This window comes from Malus domestica, chromosome 02 (genome assembly GCF_042453785.1).
Source record: "Malus domestica chromosome 02, GDT2T_hap1".
Lineage (NCBI taxonomy): Eukaryota > Viridiplantae > Streptophyta > Magnoliopsida > Rosales > Rosaceae > Malus > Malus domestica.
Window position 1 is genome coordinate 35,927,282 of NC_091662.1, and position 22,257 is coordinate 35,949,538.

The following is a 22,257-nucleotide window of genomic DNA, read 5'->3' on the forward strand; positions in this document are numbered from 1 at the left end:
GCCCTTGGACTCTCCTAATACCTCTTTTGCTACTTTTCGGATACAACTAGCCATGGAATCCCACATTTGGCTAGCTTCCCCCTCTCTATCCCACACACATTGGGTGATTACCTTCTCTTTAAAAATGGCTTGTTTTTCTTCTTTTAGATTCCACCATCTAGTCCTTGGGCACTTCCAAGTCTTGTTCTTTTGTCTTACTCTTTTGATATGTACATCCATCACCAACAAGCGATGTTGATTAGCCACGCTCTCTCCTGGTATAACTTTGCAATCCTTACAAGTTATACGATCCCCTTTCCTCATTAGAAGAAAATCTATTTGTGTTTTTGACGACCCACTCTTGTAGGTGATCACATGTTCTTCTCTCTTCTTAAAGAAGGTGTTGGCTAAGAAGAGATCATATTAAGTGATTAGTCTTTTCTAATTTAGAAACACTATGTGGTTATAATATTAGATATTATACCATTCTTGTATAGGACAGTAGTAGGTTCCACTCAATATGAGAGTCCAAAATCTGCTTCACTCACAACGTTGATTGTAATATGAACACATGGAGTTACCAATCTAATCATATCATAACATTCTTTTTGTTTATTAATACTATGCATATTAGCATCAAAACACTCTAGAATTTTGTGGTCTTAAACTAAAATAAATAAAATATAAAACTCTCAGAGGGTTTGTAGCAGTCGACAAAGAAAATTTATGTTTGCACCCTAGATTTTGTGCTCAACTCCTTTAGAAAAAGGTCTTCAACAAAAAATAAATAAATAAATAAATCATCAGGCATGCAATTTCTCTTTTATATTTTTTTTAAACATTTTCCTCATCAGCCTAAAGTGACGGCTTGCTCATTATATATTCATTAATTTATAATTGAATGAGTTTGATTTAATTTATTTACTACACAAATTTTAAAATTAAAACTATATAACGATGAACAATAAGATTGTAAACAAATATTCACTCTTTATTTTTATAAGAAATTTGTAATTGCCATTCTAAAATAATCATCATGCTGCAGGCATGCAATTTATTTTATATATTTCACAAGAGACGAGTACTAGTTGTTTAGGTGTGTCAATATTAAATTCTCTAAATATTTTGTTTTCATGTTATTCAGAATCAACGACTGCTTTTTCTTTTCCAATTAGTCTAAGGCTAGCCTTCGGAATTTGAGGGTCTTATCGAGCTTTTAAAATAGGATCTTAGAATTTTCTAACTCCTAATCGTTTGTACATTAATAACAAAAATTCACTAAATGCATTAAAAAGTCTACTTTTACATTAGATATCATTAAAAATTAATATCAAAAGAAAAATGATATCAAACATTACTTAAACATTACACATTTCGCATTTTTAGACGCAAATGTACTAATTATATTTTACATAATCTAATTTTTCAACCACTTCTTTTTCAATTATAAAACAGCTAAAGCCATTCATTTTTTCTTGTTATATAATTCATCGAAGATAAGATTTGATCAACTTTAATTTTGAAAAACTTGTTTTGTGCGGCAATGGATTATTATATTTTGACAAAGACAAAGTTTTTAAACTTCTTATTTAAACAGACACAAAATTTGTAATAAATTTATATGTAGTTTTTTTTTTTAAAGGGCCCCACTGGGGGCCCTATGTGGCCGGTCACGAAGTAGAATCTTTTTCATAACAAAGTAACACGATAAACATGACCAATAATATCATTGTGTTTAGCTGACATTTCCTTTATTGACCGTTCTGATCGCTCACCTCACCTCACCATGAAAACACCAACTCTGGCAACTCTAAATATAAAGCTTTTTTCTGAGCTTTCACAGAGAAGAGAGAGAGAGAGATCAAGAGAGAGGGATGAGGAAGGTGGTGTGTGTAACAGGAGCCTCTGGTTACATAGCAGCATGGCTGGTGAAGCTCTTACTGGAACGAGGTTATATTGTCAAAGCCACTGTGCGTGAACCAAGTCAGTATACTGTATATATATCTCACTCCCTACCATTTTCTTAGTTTCTTTCTTAATAAAATTACTCATATTATATATATACACACACATCAGTTGTTTCAATAAGTTTCATCCTTTAAATTCTGGGGTTTTTTTTATTGACAAATTTATGGCCTAAAGTGATTCCAACAGATCAAGAGTGCACCTGTGACACTTATCAATGCTTTTCTAAGGAAAATTCAAATTTTTTTAACAAAATTTGGACGTACTATTCAGCGTGGTAAAATATATGTTTGTTACAAACTTACAAGTCACAACAATGAACTTGTATTATCATTTTACTCTTGACTTGAAGTTGAACTGTAGACTTGTATTTTCAAGTTTCAACTGAAAATCGATCCCCATTTTTTGAGTTTCGGACATGCCGTACGTATATAAGAAATTTTGAATTCCGAAGAAAGCTAGACATGGATTGAATTTGGGAAGTGTCCTAGAATTATGGCAGTACCAATATACAATATTTAATATAATGTCTTTTAGACCGACCCAGTCATCCTTTCAACAGATTTTTAATGTGTATGGAACACCGGTAGTATATCATGTGTCAATATAGTGTTGTACCATCCGTATTCCGGGCATAATAAAAAATTTATGCACCCATAGTGCCATGAAATGCAAGTTGGGTTTGTTTATTCTAAAAAATGCTTTATACAATAGTTTGACTGAGGATTAGTTATTTTTGTTAAAAAAAAAGAAAAACATAAGAATTAGATAATTTAAGTTTGATATTTATAATACTAGTGTGAGTTCAATAATTGTAAGAGTCATATTTTAGAACTTACTAGTTTATAAGTATCTCATTCATGAGTTTAAAATATTAAACTTATGCGTTCAATATAAGTATCACATTCACATTTTCTGGCTCATTGTAAAAATGTAATTCTTATATAAACTCAATATATTAGTATCAAACATTTTTTTTCGGCCTAGTGTGAAAGACCTAAGGCCATCTCCAACCAAAGGGGCTATGTTTAGCCCCCCCCCCCCCCCCCGGTCCAGATTATAGCCTCGCAAGAAATTATTTTTTAATGAACAGTATCAAACCATATTTATATACCATCTTTAAATGAAGGGGCTATACAAATAGCCCCTCAATAATTTATTATTTTAGGTTTATTCTTTAATTTTATTAGTTAATTGAATTAAATTACCATATTAATAAGGTTTTCGAACATATTTTGAGTGCCACTTGAAGATGTGACCATTTGAAAATTAGTGAAAAAATTAAAGGAAAAATTATTGGAAGATGTAAAAGAGGGGTGTGTATGAAAAAAGTGTTTGAGGTGAATAGAATGTGAAGAATTGAAATAAAATGAGGTAAAATAGTATGGAATGGTGAAAATAATGTGAGAAATTGTGTAGAAATGTCTTAGGTATTTATAGGAAAAAAATTAGAATTTTAATTTTTTTTTTTCAGATTTCATCTTAAAAAAAAATCAGCTGGGCCCAACTGAATGGGTTGGCTAGCTAAGAATGGCTAGCCTGCTGGTCATATGGCTGGATTTTGGCCCGATGGGTCCCAAGGTTTTTTAGCCCAGACCTCTATTGGAGATTAATTTTGTGTCAAAAAGGGTTATCCTATGGCCCTATGGCCCAATTGGAGATAGCCTAAGGTTTCATATAAAATGATTTAGTGATAAAATGATTTAGTGATTCATTATTTTATTCAGCCTTTGTCATAATCATTTAAGAGTTTTTTTAAATGAAAATGATGTGCTCACCTATTTATTCGATTACACTTGACGCGTCGATTTCCAATTTTACTGAATCTTCTGCATGGACGATCTTTCAAAAAACTTTGAGAAATAAAGTATTTCGAAGTCGTAAAACCACATTGTAGAGTATACCCTAGAAAGTAGAAGGTAATTTTGTAAGTTGAAAAATGACTCTTGCACACCTTTTTCTCATCTCGTACACTTATTTATTTTTAATTTTTAGATTAAATATATCAAAAGGGAATTAAGGAGAGAAATAAATTTGAATATGCAAAATATAAAAAAAAATATGTGAAAATCATTTTCCTTGTGTAAAAGCGGAGTTAGCAAGGAAGGGGTAAAAAGTATGCTATGGGTAGGGCACAAAACACGTTCCTTTCTTTTCTTTTTTTTTTTTTTTTTTCTGAATCACAAATTATTAGATGAATATTTTTTTTTTGAATAAACAATATTATTTACATTAAGGAAAAGTATTTTTAGGAATATAATATTTTTATAAGTGCTGAATGGCAATTGGTTATTTGAAGGACATATTTTGGAATGTTTTGTGTATGCATGCAGATGATTCAAAGAAAACAGAACACCTGCTCTCACTTGATGGAGCAAAAGAAAGGCTTCAATTGTTCAAAGCAAATTTATTAGAAGAAGGATCTTTCGACGCTGCAGTCGATGGATGTGAAGGTGTTTTTCATACAGCATCACCTGTACAATTTTCAGCCACTGATCCGCAGGTACTTCATCCTTTTACGTTCATATACGAAAATGATATTCTTATTATCTCTTTGTATTATCTCTATATTATAGATGAGACCCATATGTGTTGATGGATTCTACCTCTATTAGAGAGATGATACAATGATGGTACAAATGGATGGTAAGTGTTAGCATGTGATCAAATTGGAAACCCTAGCAAATTAGGAGGACTATAAGTGTGTTTTGGCCATAAAATTCTTTATTAAGTTTCTAGGTTACGCAGTGATACGGACTCTCTCTCTCTCTCTCTCTCTCTCTTCAGTATACTTATTCTGTATGTAAACACTGAAACGATTCTTTCGTTCTGCGTCTCAGGCAGAACTAATTGACCCTGCAGTGAAGGGAACACTCAATGTTCTAAAATCGTGCGTAAAGTTTACTACTGTCAAGAGAGTGGTTTTAACATCTTCTATGGCTGCAGTCATAGTGAATGGAAGACCTTTGAACCCTGATGTGGTAGTTGACGAAACATGGTATTCGGATCAAGCTGTTTGTGCGCAGTTGAAGGTACGTTTGTGTGTTCCCATACATACGTGTTATTTTCCTCCAAGTTTTTACCTCTCATTGTTTAATTATGTGCAGGAATGGTATTTTCTTTCAAAAACTATAGCTGAGGAGGCTGCTTGGAAATTTTCCAAAGAAAATGGGATTAACTTGGTTACAATAAACCCATCATATGTGATTGGTCCGCTCCTACAGCCAACTCTTAATCTCACTGTGAAGATGATTCTAAATCTCAAAAATGGTACACTTCCACAACCGGATTTTTTTCTCTCTTTCTTGGTTAGGGCTGGGGATGGACAAATACCCATTGGTTATGGGCATTTAAATTAAACGGTTACGGTTATGAATAACCGTTTAGATAAATAAACGGTTATGGGTATAACTGTTTACCCACGAAATTTAAATAGGCGGTTATGGGTATTAACCACGGTTATAAACGGGTAACCGTTTACCCATTTATTTTATATATGTAAAACTAACACAAACCATGTTCTCGATCCAATAATACTTAGCACCCAATAAATTAGCAAGGAATTCATCGGTCTTTCTCTCAATAACACTACTACAGGAATGATGATTCTCATCATCAAGGAATTGGCCAAATTAATTTAAATTTCTTGTGGGTAACCGTGAAATTGACAGAAATGTTTTGACAGAAATGTCTTCTAAACAATTTTTGTAACCCAATAATACTTAGCAAATATTATATTTACCTTCATTGGTAACATTTAAAAATATCGTCCGTAAACTATTATTTCAATTGTTGGAATGGTATAAGGACTTAAAAATTTAAAATATGGAAATGTATGATGAATGTACCTATAACGGTGTTTAATTGTCAAAAAAAAATTATGACAATTTTTTTTAAATTTTCAAGTTGTTAAAAAACATGTAGACGGGTGAAAAAAGGGTAATGGTAAAAAAAAAAAGATAAACGGGTTAAAAAGGATAAATGGGTAAACGGGTATTCAACGGTTACGGTTAAATGAGTATGCGGTTATGAGTATGGTTAACCGTTTATAAACGATTATGGGTATGGGTATAACCGTTTAGGCAATTACCCAACGGGTAAACGGTTATGCGGGTAAGAGCATAAAGGGTTATGGGTAAATTAACCGCGGTTACCCAACCGCATAACCATTGCCCATCCCTAGTTAGGGCAGATCATGATTGTTGCTCACAGGCCGTTTCCTAGCAAATTAGATGATTCATGTGATGCAAGTATTTAGTGTTTCTAGCAATTAAGTTTTAATTGTTTCGTTTCAATGCAGATATCCACGATGTAATCAGTTCAAATTATATATCTAGTGATGTTAGAGATGTTGCCTTTGCTCATGTTCAAGCATTTGAAGTCCCTTCGGCTAGTGGCAGATATTGTTTCGTTGGTCATGTTACACCCGTGTCCAAGGTTCTGAATATTTTACATGAACTCCATCCCACTTTTTTCCCAAAGTAAGTTTTCATACAAATTTGTATTTTGTTTCTTCAAGTTTATGCGGTTTGATCTTCAAATTATTGCTTTCGATCAAATTCCCAGTTTTTATATTCCTTAAGTACGTCATTGATCGAAGGTGGCCGAATGAGGTAAATTTCTAAGGAAAATATCTGTTTCTTTCATTGTTCGGCAGATGTGAGGATGACAAACCTTGTGAACCAGGCTTTCAAATATCAAAGCAAAAAGCAAAAAGTTTAGGAGTTGATTTTCTTCCATTGGAAGTAAGTCTTAGGGACACTATTGAAAGCCTCAAAGAGAAGGGCTTCCTCCAGCTTTGAATTCAAGTGTTTGTTTCTGCACTCTCTCAGGAAACGTTGGACATTATATTGTTCATGTTCGGATTTTCTAAATTTATCCGCAAAGGCGCATGAATGTTCAAACGTTGTTTCAACTCCTGATGGCTCGATTTAAGAAAGGTTGTTTAATTATGTGAAGTTTTTTTTTACTTTATACAAGCGATACTGGGGGAATGAATTATCGAACTCTGGACCTAACAAAAGTGAAAAAAAAGGTAAGAGTAGCATTTTTTTTTAATTTATGAATGCCAATCCAGTTGCGTACAAATATGAATACAAACTAGAGAGTTTCAAACCGACATGAATAAGAAAACAGAAAAAAGTGTTTATTGAAAGAATGTGTAAAAGTGTTTCCTAGTATAACACTATACATCCTTAAGAACTCTATAAACCTCAAAATTCTCCCCTTTTGATATTAGGAAAAAAATATCTGCCTGCAACTACCAATAATCTCCACATGAACAAACCCCGTCACGGAAATGGTGAAACCGATTCACATCTCGAACCAGAATCTCTCTATTGGCGAATTTGGAAATGAACTTCGTAACAGAGTGACAATCTTCACATAACCTTAAGTTCTTGGAAATCCTAATAGTTTCCCCTCTTTTGGTATTTATGAGTCCAAATGCAACCGCTAACTTTTCACTATGGCCTAACACTATTCGTTCCTTCTCTTCCTCATCGAGATCATAGAGGACAACTTTGGTCTGCGGCTTATATCCTTGATCCTTCATCTCTGCTGACAATTCAGCCAACAATGCATGGAGCTGCTCCATCTGTGGGTTAAACTCATCAACGGAAATGAATGAATATATCTTCCTTTTAACTTCAATCCAACTCCGACCTGGGATCTTTTGGAGTTCTCGAGCTTCTAAATGCTTCTTCACTCTTTTTACATCGTCCCACAACTTGGCTTCAGCATAAATATCAGCTAGAAGTACATAGTTCCCAGCATTCCTAGGCTCAAGCTCAAATAGCCTTCTGCTTGCTCTCTCTGCCAGCTCAACGTTACAATGTATTCTACATGATCCAAGAAGAGCACCCCAAACTTTAGCTCCTGGCTCAATCCGCATATTATCTATTACTTTAGCTGCTTCATCTAACCGATTGGCACGACCGAGAAGATCCACCATACAAGCATAGTGCTCAACACTGGGATATAATCCATGTTCCTTAACCATAGAATTAAATAATATCTTCCCCTCTTCAACAAGACCTGCGTGACTACAAGCCCCCAAGACACTAACGAATGAAATGCGACTTGGTGAAACTCCATGATTGATCATGTCTTCAAAAATTTGAATTGCCTTTTTTCCGTTTCCATGAATGCCATAACTAGAAATCAAGGAATTCCATGAAACAACATCCTTCTTATTCATCAAACTGAAAACTCGTTCCCCCAAGTCAAGCTTACCGCATCTCGCATACATTGTGATAAGAGCACTCATAACTGGAAGGATTGAATCAAGACCCCTTCTGAGGATATATCCATGAATGAACCTCCCCTGCTCCAAAGCAGTAAGAGCTGCACAAGCTTGAAGCACACTAACCATTGTGACAGGATTGGGAAACAAATCTTGGGCATCAAGTATCATTTCCCGAAACAGTTCCAAGGCTTCATAAGGCCTCCCATTCTTTGCATAGCATGCAATCATAGCACTCCATGAAACCACATTTCTAATCTGCATCTGATCAAATACACTACTAGCATAAAAAACACACCCAAACCTCGCATACATATCCAACAAAGTGGTCATAACATGAACATGTGCCCCATATCCGTTCTTCAAAATATGTCCATGAATCTCCTTCCCCTTCTGTAGGAGTGAACTCAAACACTCAGAAACAACACAAGCTTTGAGTACATATGTATATGTAAACCGATCTGACGAAATCCCAACTGTATTCATTTGTCGATACAAATCTAGCACCTCAGTTCCATGACCTGCCAATGTAAGAGCTCTGAAGAGTGCATTCCACATATAAATAGTTCTTTTACGAGTTTTATCAAACACTTCACGTGCATTATCAATAGAGTCCAATGCTGAGTACATCTCTATGAGTTTGGTGGCCAGGAAAGGGTCTTGGTCCCACCCACCATCAACAATGTGACGATGCACGTCAAGCCCATCAGAGAGAGACTTATGGTGAGTGCAAGAGAGTAGTAAGAGCTCATAGGTCTGTTGGGAGGGGTTAGGCTCGTGTGGAAGGAACTGCAGGGCTTGTTTGAGGTTGCCTTGTTTACATAGAGATTGTATTAACTTATTTTTGTCCACTTCAAGCTTCTGAAGCTTCTCAACAATTGCAGCCTCACTACCCTGGCAACCAATATATTATCAAGTATTGAATTGAGAAAACACGAGAGGGAACTTAAAAAAAACACATTGAATAGGAAACCAAAATTCACAGCTTATGCATGATACCAGAAATATCTTACGAAACAATGCAAAATATTTGATTGGGAGGAAAAAGAAGCACAAACCTGACCAAGAAGGAACAGAGAAAAAGCTTCCTCAAGTTTCAGATCAGAACCTTTTGATGCAATCAGACACTCACATATAGCTTTAGCTTTGTCGATCTACACAACAGTATTACCAGTGATGATGTTGACCGAACAGAACATGCAAATACTCTCTTTTATTCCTTTTAGGGAAATTTATTAGTTGGATAAATTAGACTGAACAGAGAAATGCCTTATAGAAGATGTGAGCATTACCTGAGATAACAATGATATTTTCTCAAGAGATTTTTTACTCCTTAGAAGACACTGAGCACGAGCAAGAGCTTCAAATCCTTGGGACACCTTGGTCTTCTCAAAACCAATCTTTGCAGTTGCACACTTCAATAAAACACTTAAGGTAAGCAAAGGACATACAACAAAACAGATGGTACAAGATATTAACCTATTTTCTGACCTTCCTTACCTCAGCTAGTGCCATAGAAAGAAGAAGATCGTGAGTATACGGCTTAGCATCTGGATGTTGAACAGCTGCCTGACCAATATCTTGCACAAGCTTTACTTCCCCAACCTGGATTACAGAAATCCAATAGTATCCATCTTTCAAAACCTTTTTGATTTAGGTAGGGGAAGGGGGAGAATATCAAACTTGATAATTGTAACAAATGATGGGCCATACACAAAAACCAGGGTGCCAGTATAATGATAAATATCAGAAAGAAAAAAAAATGAGAGTTTAACAATATATTAAAAAGAAAATAAAAAGAGCTGAAAGCTGAAAAGTGAAAGCTAAGCCTACACTAAACCAAGTATATTGTATAAAAAAAAGCCAAACCTCTTGAAGGAGGCAAAGAGCAGCTGGCAGCCATGCCCAAGGGATATGAAGAGAGGATTTAGGCGGGATATTTTCCTTTTTACTACCAGCATATTCTGGTTCAAAGATAAGCTTCTCTCTCACGTTCATTAGAAGGTCCTGTAAAGGAACCAAAAAGACAACTAAGAAGAAGGCTTTTATCACATGCTATAAGGAATAAAAATGAATTCTTAAGATTGGACGAACAACACATTAACATTGTCAAGTCCCTACTCCCTACTCCCTACCTTGCGAGATTTAATAGCATGCATGGTGTAACCTTCATCAATTTTAGCACTCTTCAAATCAATTACTGCTTCAACAACCACATCTTTTTCAGCTTGTTCAGGAACACCAATAAGCTGCAAGTTGATTTGGGATTAAGCTAAATGCAGAGTGATAAGAAATTTCAGAAAATATGGATATGCTAGCGCAAGGAATGCATTTCTCAATCATCTTCACAAAGGTAAACAATACACAAATTTCATATAGTATACGAACTCTGACAACTACTATTAGAAAGACAGAGCATTTTTAACTGTTCAAGCTCTCTTTCTTTTGCATAGAAAACTATAGATACGGAACCAATATGGGAAATGGGAGGAAAAGAATGAACAGAGTTAGAAGTGCAGCCAGACAAAACATTCATTTACAAAACGGGTAGAGAAGTGAAATAACAGGAGCATACTGAATCTCAAAACTCTAAATAATTTCATCATTGGCAGCACAATAATAGACATCCAATCTGTAAATCCAATGACACGATTGAAAAAAAGAAAAAGAAAATCAAAGCTCATTATTTTAGCTAACGCCGTTCATTTGCCTATTAGACTGTACAATCACAAACATAACATCTGGTAACTAACATGTATCCCTTTTTGCATATATTAACTTTCTGGCAGATGAACAAATATATGACAGTAGCCTATATGGACAGGTTGAAATTCAAAACACAGTTCATACTAGAGCATAAACAAAAGTACAAGCACGCTTTTCGTCACACGTGTTACATGTAAAACTTAGGATTGAACAACAGAAAGTCCACAAATTACAGCTAAATCAGTACCCAATTCACCAAATTATCACTAAACAGAGAAAGATTAAAGATAATAAATTTATCAGTGGAATGAAGCAGTGACCTGATAACAGGTAACGGGGATTTCGACAGTGGTGCGAGCTGTAGCATTGTGGACGACGATGAGGGCGTCAGCTGCATTCAGTGCCCAAGGGCCGGTGAGATTACCACCATCCTTCTTCCTCGTGGAAACACTAGAAATGGAGATTCCATAGCGAGCAATTGCTCTGGAAAACCCCCAAACGCAGAGCTTGTAATTGTCCTTGGGATTAACGGCGCGGCAAAGACCACAACGGGATGGAACGCTGAGCAGGGCGTGAGCCAGTGCAGCCATGACCCTTTTCCCTTTCCTCTTTACTGGTGAAGAAGAAGAAGCATTTGAATTGGAAGTGGAATTGGGGATTTCAGAGACTACATTCAAATGGCTAGGGTTTTAGGGTAACGAAGAAGATACGTTGGCAGTTTCTAAAACCCTTGGAATTCGGATTAGGTTTAAAACCCCTTTGGCATTTTTTTTATTTTTTTATTTTTTTTTTAATCAAACCTTGGCTTTTGTTTTGTTTGGGAGTTGGGGACCTTTCTCTTTCTTTGATAGGATTGGGATTTTCCTCTTCCAATTTTTTTTTTTTTGGGTAAAATCAAACTAAATTGCTTGTTGATAACATTTGACTACTTTGAGTAATCTAATTAAACTCCAAAAATTTTACGTTAATATTACAGTTTAAACATTTTGAGTATCACACACTTTAGGCACTGTATAAAAACTCATTAATATGTTAACATACGAGTTCTTAATAGTTCAACTAGAAAATAGCATTTGCAGTTGCACTCGAAATCTCTTATTCAAAAAAAAAGTGTTGACATACTCTCTCATGTAAGTGAGTTCCACATATAACAATGATGTCCATTTGTTCGAACTACAAAATAACAATTGGGTCTATAGTAAAACCAACTTCATGGTTCATCAACTTGCTCAACAGCCCCAAATCAGTATGTTTCAACCCATCAAATCCAGAATGACAATCATGAATCGTATTGTTCAGAGCTACGAAATGTGATATTCATACATTTCCGACAATAACAAACAAAATTTTAGTTCAAGGTTCGTTTCCATCCAACATAACGTAAAGTTACACCCAGATTCATGAATTGGCTTCCCCCCAATGGATCAAAAACTTTAATGCTGATTTAGGAGCTTTTCCTTTCAACCTCTCTTGTGACGGATTATTAGATTCCCAATCCTTGTTCGTATACTGTATTTGTACAGTATACTTTATGTATACCGTACCAAATACTTCAGTGCTCATTTACCACCATCATGTATTTCAATTATCCAGCTGCCCGCACTTCGGCCTACCGTTGGTCTAGCCCATCCATAACTTCAGAACTCTATCTTTACCACCAGAAGCAACCTTCTGACCATCTGGACTCCAATCAACAGCAAAAACCTTTCAAAAAGAAGTTGAAAATTCGAAAATGGGTTAAACCATATGTCAATATAAAGAGGACATGTGTGTAAAGTTTCTTACCGGTGCATGCATAAAATGGAAAATTGAAAAATTGTTCTAGGTTGCCTAAAATGACGGTCTATCGATTCAGTAAAGAGTCTACAGTATAGATATGACATATTTTGTTTGTCTTCTTTTGTGGCGCTAACTGCTATGTACTCCTCATATAACATGTAGAATGAAGATAAAGCGCCATCAGACAATAGAAATCCGGAGGACTTGGGTTCCCTCAAAGTAGCCCAACTTGTTTTTGTAAAGACTCAAGATGGGTGAAGAAAACTTGGTTTACATGTGCTGCCTTCTCGCATATGGATGGGGTAGCTTAAATCATGCAATATCTAAAAGCACTTGAGTAGAATTAGAAGACGTGGACAAGTCCTTATGCATTGCTTTACGTGAGGGTCAATTGATTTAGTTGATGTCTTCCTGCAGTTTTCAATTGGTCTCTGTCCTATGGAATCCTCCTCCAAGCATGCTTCAATAAATGAAACAGTAAATCTGTGTCTTTAAGGTGAAGGGAAAACACACCTCATCTGCATGGCCAGGAAGATCTAGTTTTAGCGCCCGTGCTTTGATATCCCAAACCTACATGATTAAAATAAATTCATCCATAAGTCACAAATGTAACCCCAAGATACTTCCACTAGTAGCAACAAGAGCATAGCACCCCAACCAAGGTACACAGTATAACAAAACAAGTGTAAGGCATCTGAATTTAGTAGCTCAATAGTTTGAAGAGTTCATACGTGATGAAAATAGACAATGACCAGGAAGCTGAAAATAAAAATCGAGGTTTCCATGATTGCTTATGCCATGACCATACCCATGTACATAACCACAAAATATCAGGTCAAAACTAAGAAATATGCCTTATACTAGCAAAATCATTAATGGAAATTAAAAGACAACACTTTATTTCTCGGATGTGTGAAAACAATATTAGGTTTGATATACAAACTCAAATCAATTTGATGTCATTTCAATGGAAACCGAAATCCAGCTTACATATGAACTGATATTGATACCACTAGTAAGATATGAGATGACTCTTATCGTCGTGACATAAATAGTTATCAAAATGTGAAGAAATCGCCTGTCAATTACTTTCTCCACTTACACCACATTATGTTTCCTGATGTGCTTCAAACACAACATGAAATCTTAAAATCTCACTCCTTTGTCAAGAATCCTTATCACCACAAAAAGAAAGTTCAGTACCAGTAAGTGGTTTACCTTAAGAGTGGAATCTTTGCTGCCACTAACAAGTAGCCTGCTGTCTGCTGACCAGCTGTGAGGCAATAGGTAATAATTAGCCATACAGCATAACCATTCAAAAAACAGAAACCATTGAAATCAATTCAGACCTGATCTGGTAGACAGGGCCAACGTGGCCCCGGAAAGCTGCAACAAATTTTCCAGTAGTACCATTCCATAACTTGACAGACCTATCAAATGAGGCACTTGCTATCCATTGCCCATCAGGTGAAAAGCAGACGTGGTTTATAGGCTGTTACCAAGAAACATGTTCATACTTCCATTATTAAGATTATATATATGGCTGTTACCACGTCAGCTGAGGAATAAGATCTTGTCATTTAAGTCATAATCACAAGCACTGATACAGACACAAACTGCAAAACTAAGGTAGTATTGCACTCCAAATAAACAATAATAAGAAACTTGGTTTAAGCAAAAAAAATAAAATAAAGATTAACAACCGGACATAGCATTCAATTATTTTACCTGTTGGTGACCCGTCATGCGAGTTTTAGGTTGTTTCTTGAGAAAAGGTTCCCATAAAAACATTGTGAAATCATCAGATCCAGAAACCAATCTTTCAGGGGAATCGCCTTTCATTTTGTTATATCTTTCCAAAGCTGCCTATATGTTAGTAAACTAAAATACAATCAGTTCCTTGGATAAGGAAGAAAACATATATCAGGAGAGGTTTACTTTAGTCAGAAAACTGTAATTTAATCACAACACTGAGATGTGGCAACCCAAGTAGTAGAAGCGCACAAAATAAAAGCTTCAAAAAATCTACCCTCAAGCTTAGTGAGTTCTGAAATAATCAGCATCAATAATTTTGATAACACAATTCTTCAATACAGGTATTCCAGCTTAGGAATTGTTCAATCAAAGGTCAAGAGTTTGCAGTTCCCAATTGAAAAGGAACTCAAAAGCAGAGATTCAAAGGGAATATTAACAAAATCGTTCTTGTCCTCCTCAACATCAATGTCAAAGAAAAAGATGAATATAAAGTAAAAAAAAAGTGACCATTCTCCTCGTCTTTTAATTTGTTTTGTACTTCTTCCATACAAGGGTGACTTATTAAAAGGAGGGTAAAATTAGCACCATCAGGAACAATTAAACAAATGAATGAGTGGAAGGCCCCTTAAAACTAGTGAAACGGCACCAAATTTTTTTTCTCTTTTGATACTAAAATATCACTATGAAAAATCGAACCACACTACTCATTTCAAATGAAACAACATGAGACCTGAAGACAATGAACAATATCAAACCAAACAGGGACTAATGCAAGTATAAAAGCAGAAGATAACAATCACCTGCTTCATTTCCTCTGGAGATGAATATTGCTTGCCAGTGTGATCAAAGGCTCCCGTACGAAGAACATATTCAGTACTCAATGTAAGAGAGTTAACCCAATGACCATGACCCTTAAAATACACATATTGAGATCCATGAGCATCAACAATGGAATATCAACAAGTACCATTCGGTGGACAAGGCATATGAAATTAGACGAATAAGCATATTACTAACCATAAGTGACTTAAAAGGAATGAAAAACAACAGAACAATTGAATTGCGAAATCATATAATCTAGAATTAGAAATTCAAATTATTAATAAAAGAGACAGACACTAGCTACACACTCTGATGAAAGTTCCGTAAATAAGAAATCCAGAAAACCATTGAAGTATAAAATCACAAATTTGAACAATCTATATACCCTCACATAACAAGGTCTTAAAGAAGAGATGGAAATAGATTATCGTTAAAATCATTGAAAAAAAACCACTATAATTTGGTCAAGAAGCACGTATCAATATTTAATAAACAATGAATCAACACATCTACAGATCAGAATAAAGCATAGATAAATACGTTATAGGGTATGGACAATGCACAAAAGTTTAAAACAGATCTATGGCATGCTGCAAATATCATGATCTTACTTACCTTCAGTTCACGAATTAGTTTTCCTTGTGTGGTCTCCCAGACTTTGATAGTACAATCCTGGGAGCTGAGACAGTTAAGATAGAGATATTTGTTATAAATCGTATTGTCATCCCAAAAGTCTTGGCCAAGAATCCAATAATTTTTCTTTATACAGTACAGGGGAACAAGGTGTAAATTGATGTCAGGATAAGTGGACTATTTAAATTAATGAGCATTATGATCATCCGCAGAGTTTTTTTTTATTTTATTTTAATAATATATAATTATGTCAAACATAAATAACAAATATTTCATTTTACTTTTCATTAGAAAGATATGTTTCTTATTATCGAAAGAATTAGGAAAAAAAATATACCCTGTATATATGAAACCATCTCCACCCCATTTTACACATGTTACTGCAAGTGTGTGGCCACTAAGACATATAACAGATTTCCTCAACGTAACATCCCATATACGTGCATCACCATCTTTGCCGGCACTTACAAAGCGTCGACACAGAGCACTTAGGTGGACTGGTTCCCAAGAGATTCCAGTAATCCATTTCTTGTGGCCCTAACAAATGAATGGAATAATATTTTCATCAAACAAATAACAAAGAAGTCACATGTTCCCAGCAAGGCAGTAGGGATTATCAAGTAAAGGGCTACTTTTAGGAACCCTCTTCCTTTATTTTGATCACACATAACTACCACCATCTTGAGAAAGTCTAAATGGGGGATTACACTTAATCCAGAAGGTTAACTAATTGCAGACAGCCTAACATGTGGATTTATTCAAAATTTCAAACGGTAAATTTCAACACCCAAATACAAGGGGAACCTACTTTCATCTTATAAAGGTGTTAAAATTCATGGCACATAATACCATTAATTAACATATGTTATAAGGTACTTATTACATATTTAAAAAAGTATATTGGCGCTCATTGCTGTAATGTTTATGGGAATGGAAACTCATTACTTAAAAACATGCACAGAGAAAGAGCAAATGAACATGTTCCTTCTAGTGCTTTTGAGCATAATGTTATCGCAAGATCCTAATTGTAGAAGAGTTTCTCCCTATATGTGTCACAAGCGACAGAGTGCAATATGTAACAAACAATAAAGAAGTTCATAATGATCAGCGACTGAAGCATAGAGACTTTACAATAAGTGGATTGCCTGATGGCTTCCCTGTTCGTGGATCCCAACATTGAAGTTCTCCAGCCTTGCTGCCACTAACAAGATACTTACCATCAGGTGACCATGCAATAACAAGGACCCAATTCTTATGTCCTGAATAAAACAAGGTCCACAGTTAGTGCAAATAGTAGAACGATAAGTCGGTGAAGAGTGACTATCTGCTTAACATATATTATTATTTCATGGGAAAAAAGTTCAAAATTTATGAGGGACTTATAAAATTTAATAGACTACAATTTAACGTGAGCCATCAAACAAAAAAAAAATTGTTAAAAGGAAGAAATGAAGGAACTTTATTTTCACTAGGTATGCAGCAAACCACAGGAAGCATAAGTGTGCTCTTACCCTAAGAAACCAAAGGATGTGACATTCCCCATACGAATTATAGTCTCCGTGACAAAGCCTTAAACTAATAATACATATACTATCGAATCTCTAATCACTACAGTAATCCGGGAAAATATACTCTCAGATATCCAAATTATCTGTAATTCCTTCTCTCTTTTTCACTCCACAATTTTGTCTTCCGTTTTATATAACTTTTCATAGTGTACAAGCATTGTGTAATGTTTAAAAGGTATAAGGGCTAGGATTGTAGTATTAAACTGAGACTCCAAACCTGTACATGTGAACAGCGGCGTCTGAGTATTAAGGTCCCATAGTCGGACAGTGGTATCACCAGAACCACTTGCCAACTGTTGGCCATCAGGACTAAAAGCAACTGAAAGTACAGCTTCTGTGTGACCTGTAGTGACAGAACAATAGGTTTGATTCAATCATAAACAAAATTACATTATATATGTCATACCAGTAACAAAAAATGTCATCTAGTGAGCCAATCCCGAGAAAGGTTGATCACAAGATTTACCAGCAATTGTTGCTGAGCAACGATGAACAGGCCGAATTCGGAAAACAGCTTGTGGTTGATAAACTATATGAAGCACCTTCTCCACAGAAACTGCCATGGTTTTTCACCAGAAAAGAGTATCACATGAAAAGATGGACCTAAAATCATAAATTTTTAAGATAAATACAATCATGGCATTTGAAATGCTGCCATTATCTAACTCACTTTTGTTCTTCTCTGCAAACTTTCCAAGTGACTCAACAAGTTCCTTATCTGCTATATAGAAAGCATACGGTAGCCTCTCCTCCTGAACAAACCCAAAACGTGTACCTCATTACTCATATGACCATGGAAGGCCACAACACATGAAGCAGGATCCACAAAAAATGTCACAAATTATCGCATGCAAGATTCATATATGAGGATATGTTTTCAATTAACTAACTTGATGATACAGACTGTACCAAATTACGTGCTAGAAACCTAATAATGATTGACAACTAAAAAAAATTCTAAAATCATCAAAACAGAAGCTACTGATTTTGTTCAGAATCCTGAAAATACGTAGAACAATTACTTACATTGTATACATATGAAGCATCTAATTGAAGTACTTATACATTTTTCAACACAATCAATGACAAAGCTGATATTTCTTTCAATTCAATTTTTTTTAAATGTTTACAAATTTCATAAAAAGTTAAATCATTTCAAGCAGAAATAGATAAAGGAAAACTTAACTTAAGAATCAAGTCTAAAACTGAGATGCGAGAGCACGCTATACAATGCGCACGAAAATGGTTTGTGAAATTCAGAAGTTCGCACCCACCCGCATGTGCCCATATCCCATTTTCTTCAAAAGCAAATTTCTCTCCAATCAAAAAGCAAATTGTTACAATCCAATCAGTTCAAGAAACATTCTTCTTCAATTTTTCTCACACATTTTATATTACCAATCGAAATTCTATACCTTTAAACAGGCGAATTATGAAACGCAACAGTAAGATGGAGAATTTCACAGAGAAGGAAGTAGAAATGATTATACATTTTGACGAAGCTGATTAACGATTTGTTGAAGGTGTTGCGGTTCAGTGTTTAGAGGAAAGTTGACCGGAGTTCCTAATGGATTTCCATCTGGGTCCGTCAGAAGGCACAACATAGTCTTCCCCTGCCCCTCTCCTCCTTCCACTTCCATTGTCATTGCTGAAGTCCAAATTGTTCTGTAAAATTGAGATTTTTGGGGACAATGTATAGCTATGGGTGCGAGTTTCAAAATTGGGGGCCGAGGGGTTTAGGAATTAGGGTTTATGGCCTCAGGGTTTTACTGCGCGGGATGCAGATTCTCTCCGAACTCTTCCTCACCAATCAACATCGGCCGTTCAAAACTGATCAGGCGGCCACGAATAAACTTCTTTTTTATTTATAAAGTCCACCAGCATCATCTGCTCTCTCTCACCTCTTCACCTTTGGTTTGGCATTTTTTTACGGGCTGTGGATTCATCATTCAAAACTTTGTGTTTATAATTAGAAAAAATTATATTATAAACTATTTTGTGAAGTTGTAAAAAATTAATTAAAATTAAGATTGTTTTATCAATCAATTGTAGTAAATAAATAAAGTCGAAATGCTTTTTTACATTATACATCTATCTATTTATGATGATTAAACAATCTTGTTTTTAACTAAATTTTATCATCCATATCGATTATAAGCACAAAGTTACGTGAATAGGACACGAAGTATTTTAAAGAGTTCTTTCTCAATCCTTGAATAGCCAAGTTTTCTCTTTTATGACAAAAGATGGTTTTCTTTTGTTTGTCAAAAAAGAAGAAAGAAGCAAAACGATCAAGAAGATCAACTCAAAAGAGAGAAAAAGATTTAGGAAGACTTGGATGAGACTTAAAAAATAATGAACATTAATGAAAAATGTTTGAAAACTTTGAGTTTTAACGATAAAGACAAAATAAAGAGTAAAGTGAATAATATCATGATTGACTTTTTAGTGTAAAAATGTGATTTTTCGTTAAAGTGAACAGTACTGAAAGCTTTTCATTAAAGTTCCCTTTAAAAAATATATAAAGTACTTGAAGCTAACTGAAGCGTGCAAATAGGGCACAGTGGTGTGTATGATTCATACAGTCGGTCTCACTTAATGAGATAAAACTTAATTATTATTGTATGATGCTGAAAGTAAGTTAATTCGTGCATTGTCTTTCGTTTGTATCATGTGTGATGCTATTAAGCTTACTTGAAATATTATCTTGCATATTTTTTTTGGAAAGGGTTTTTATTAATGGTCACTTGTTTTTTTTTTTCGTGATACTTTTCGGGCAGTGTATCTTTTATAAGATGCAATTTTGTTCTTGATATTCAAGTTGAGTTTTAGATTATCTTGCCGTGGATGTCTATTGTACTATATTGGAGAGATTTAGTTCAAGTATTAAGTACTCAAGCGATACTTCACATATAAAAATACGATTAATATTGATTTTCAATGTGTATTGATTGATTCTAACAATTACAAGATGAAACTTATATATAGGGAAAGAAAGAGGACATAAGCCTAACTTGCCTAACTTGCCTAACACTTGCCTAACTTACACAAAGAAAGTTGACTAGCCTAACTTCACTAGTCATCCAATACCATTGTTCCAACATGTTTATTTCATGCATTTTAACACTCCCCCTCAAGTTGGAGTGTGGATGTCAATGACACCCAACTTGCTAAGTAAGACCTCAAATTGCGCCGAGCTTAGTGGTTTGGTGAACAAATCTGCAGGTTGATTCGAGGTTCGTATGTAAGCTGTTTGCACCATTCCCATCTGAATCTTCTCACGTACTAAGTGACAGTCGATCTCTATATGCTTCGTTCGTTCATGAAACACTGGGTTCGAAGCAATGTGCATGGCAGCTTGATTATCACAAAACAATGTGACTGGTTGTGCATGATTCACTCGTAAGTCCTTCAAAAGGTTTCTTAGCCATATAACTTCACAACAGGTGATAGCCATAGAACGATATTCTGCCTCTGCACTAGAACGAGATATTGTGCTTTGCTTCTTCGTTTTCCAAGATATCGGTGCTTGCCCAAGGAAGATACAATAACCGGTTATTGACCTTCTAGTGTCTTTACACCGAGCCCAATCAGCATCACAAAAAGCTTGTAACTGTAGTGAACCTGTAGAAGGCAAAAGAATTCCCTGGCCAGGAGATTGTTTGATGTATCTGAGAACCTTATGCACTGCATCAAGGTGTGGTTGTCGCGGCTTGTCCATGAATTGGCTTAACATATTAACCACGTAAGTCAGGTCAGGCCTCGTGATGGTTAAGTAAATTAGCCTCCCTACGAGTCTCCTATATGAAGAAGGATCATGTAGGAGTGTCCCTTCAGTTTGTGTAAAGGACAAGTTTGGTTCCATCGGCAATCGTGAGGGCTTCGCACCAAGGAACCCAGCATCTTCTAGTATCTCCAACGCATATTTGCGTTGGCACAAGGCAATCCCTGGTTTAGATCTTGCAACTTCTAACCCAAAAAAATATTTGATTTTTCCCAAATCCTTTAGCTTAAAATGTTGGGAAATGAAGAGTTTAGTCTCTTCAATTTCTCTCAAATTGTTACCTGCAAGTATAACGTCATCAACATACACAAGTAATGCCATGAAACTGCCTTGACGATTTCGGACGAACAATGAGTAATCTGACCATGATTGATGAAAACCAGCAGTCTTGAGAGCACTAGACAGCTTGATAAACCACTGTCTTGAGGCCTGTTTTAAACCATAAATGGATTTGTGTAATTTGCATACTCGTGTCTCCCTCTTTCGTCCTAACCCAGGAGATAGGGACATATAAACCTCCTCGTATAAGTCACCATGCAAAAATGCGTTGTTTACATCAAGTTGGTGAAGATGCCAACCACGGATGGAGGCAATACTGAGGAGGACACGGACGGTGGTGAGCTTGGCAACTGGAGCAAATGTTTCCCGATAATCAAGCCCTTCAATTTGACTATAGCATTTAGCAACGAGACGGGCTTTGTAGCGTTCAACACTGCCGTCAGGTTTAAGCTTCACCTTATAGATCCATTTGCAGCATATGGGATGTTTGTGAGGTGGTAAGGGCACAAGAGTCCAAGTGCGATTGTCATGGAGGGCAGCAATCTCTTTTTACATGGCGTCACGCCATTTGGGATCCTGAACAGCCTGCGAAAAACTGGTGGGTTCTTTGATAATGGTGAGGGTGGTGAGAAAGGTTTTGTGAGGGGGGGATACATGGTCATAGGATAAATAACGAGATAGGGAGTGAGATGTACCTGAGGACTGAACCATGCTTGTGGAAGATGTGGGTGCAACACGGGATG

The 22,257-nt window shown here is 35.7% G+C and overlaps 3 protein-coding genes across 4 annotated transcripts; 1 reads left to right on the plus strand and 2 right to left on the minus strand.

Annotated features, from left to right (window-relative positions):
- The first annotated feature begins 1,734 nt into the window (after positions 1 to 1,734).
- LOC103412921 (phenylacetaldehyde reductase-like) lies at positions 1,735 to 6,896 on the plus strand. Of its 2 annotated transcripts, XM_029096600.2 has the most exons (7): positions 1,735 to 1,962; positions 4,278 to 4,447; positions 4,785 to 4,976; positions 5,052 to 5,252; positions 6,072 to 6,079; positions 6,282 to 6,425; positions 6,602 to 6,859. In XM_029096600.2, exons 1-7 carry the CDS (start codon positions 1,854 to 1,856, stop codon positions 6,744 to 6,746), a joined length of 969 nt encoding a protein of 322 aa, XP_028952433.1. In that variant the 5' UTR covers positions 1,735 to 1,853; the 3' UTR covers positions 6,747 to 6,859. The 2 variants fall into 2 exon arrangements, with proteins under 2 accessions (XP_028952433.1, XP_008349652.2); XM_008351430.4 differs by lacking the exon at positions 6,072 to 6,079 and having other exon boundaries at positions 1,737 to 1,962; positions 5,052 to 5,214; positions 6,245 to 6,425; positions 6,602 to 6,896.
- Positions 6,897 to 6,980: 84 nt separating this feature from the next.
- LOC103412912 (pentatricopeptide repeat-containing protein CRR2, chloroplastic) lies at positions 6,981 to 11,682 on the minus strand. Its single transcript, XM_008351423.4, has 7 exons — positions 11,215 to 11,682; positions 10,324 to 10,437; positions 10,058 to 10,195; positions 9,689 to 9,793; positions 9,481 to 9,603; positions 9,247 to 9,342; positions 6,981 to 9,082 (listed from the first exon to the last, which is right to left on the minus strand). Exons 1-7 carry the CDS (start codon positions 11,482 to 11,484, stop codon positions 7,205 to 7,207), a joined length of 2,724 nt encoding a protein of 907 aa, XP_008349645.2. The 5' UTR covers positions 11,485 to 11,682; the 3' UTR covers positions 6,981 to 7,204.
- Positions 11,683 to 12,020: 338 nt separating this feature from the next.
- LOC103413825 (notchless protein homolog) lies at positions 12,021 to 19,189 on the minus strand. Its single transcript, XM_029096602.2, has 13 exons — positions 18,942 to 19,189; positions 18,122 to 18,203; positions 17,918 to 18,007; positions 17,669 to 17,794; positions 17,015 to 17,142; positions 16,221 to 16,420; positions 15,866 to 15,929; positions 15,229 to 15,339; positions 14,402 to 14,539; positions 14,023 to 14,165; positions 13,892 to 13,946; positions 13,187 to 13,243; positions 12,021 to 12,598 (listed from the first exon to the last, which is right to left on the minus strand). Exons 1-13 carry the CDS (start codon positions 19,095 to 19,097, stop codon positions 12,515 to 12,517), a joined length of 1,434 nt encoding a protein of 477 aa, XP_028952435.1. The 5' UTR covers positions 19,098 to 19,189; the 3' UTR covers positions 12,021 to 12,514.
- Positions 19,190 to 22,257: the final 3,068 nt, after the last annotated feature.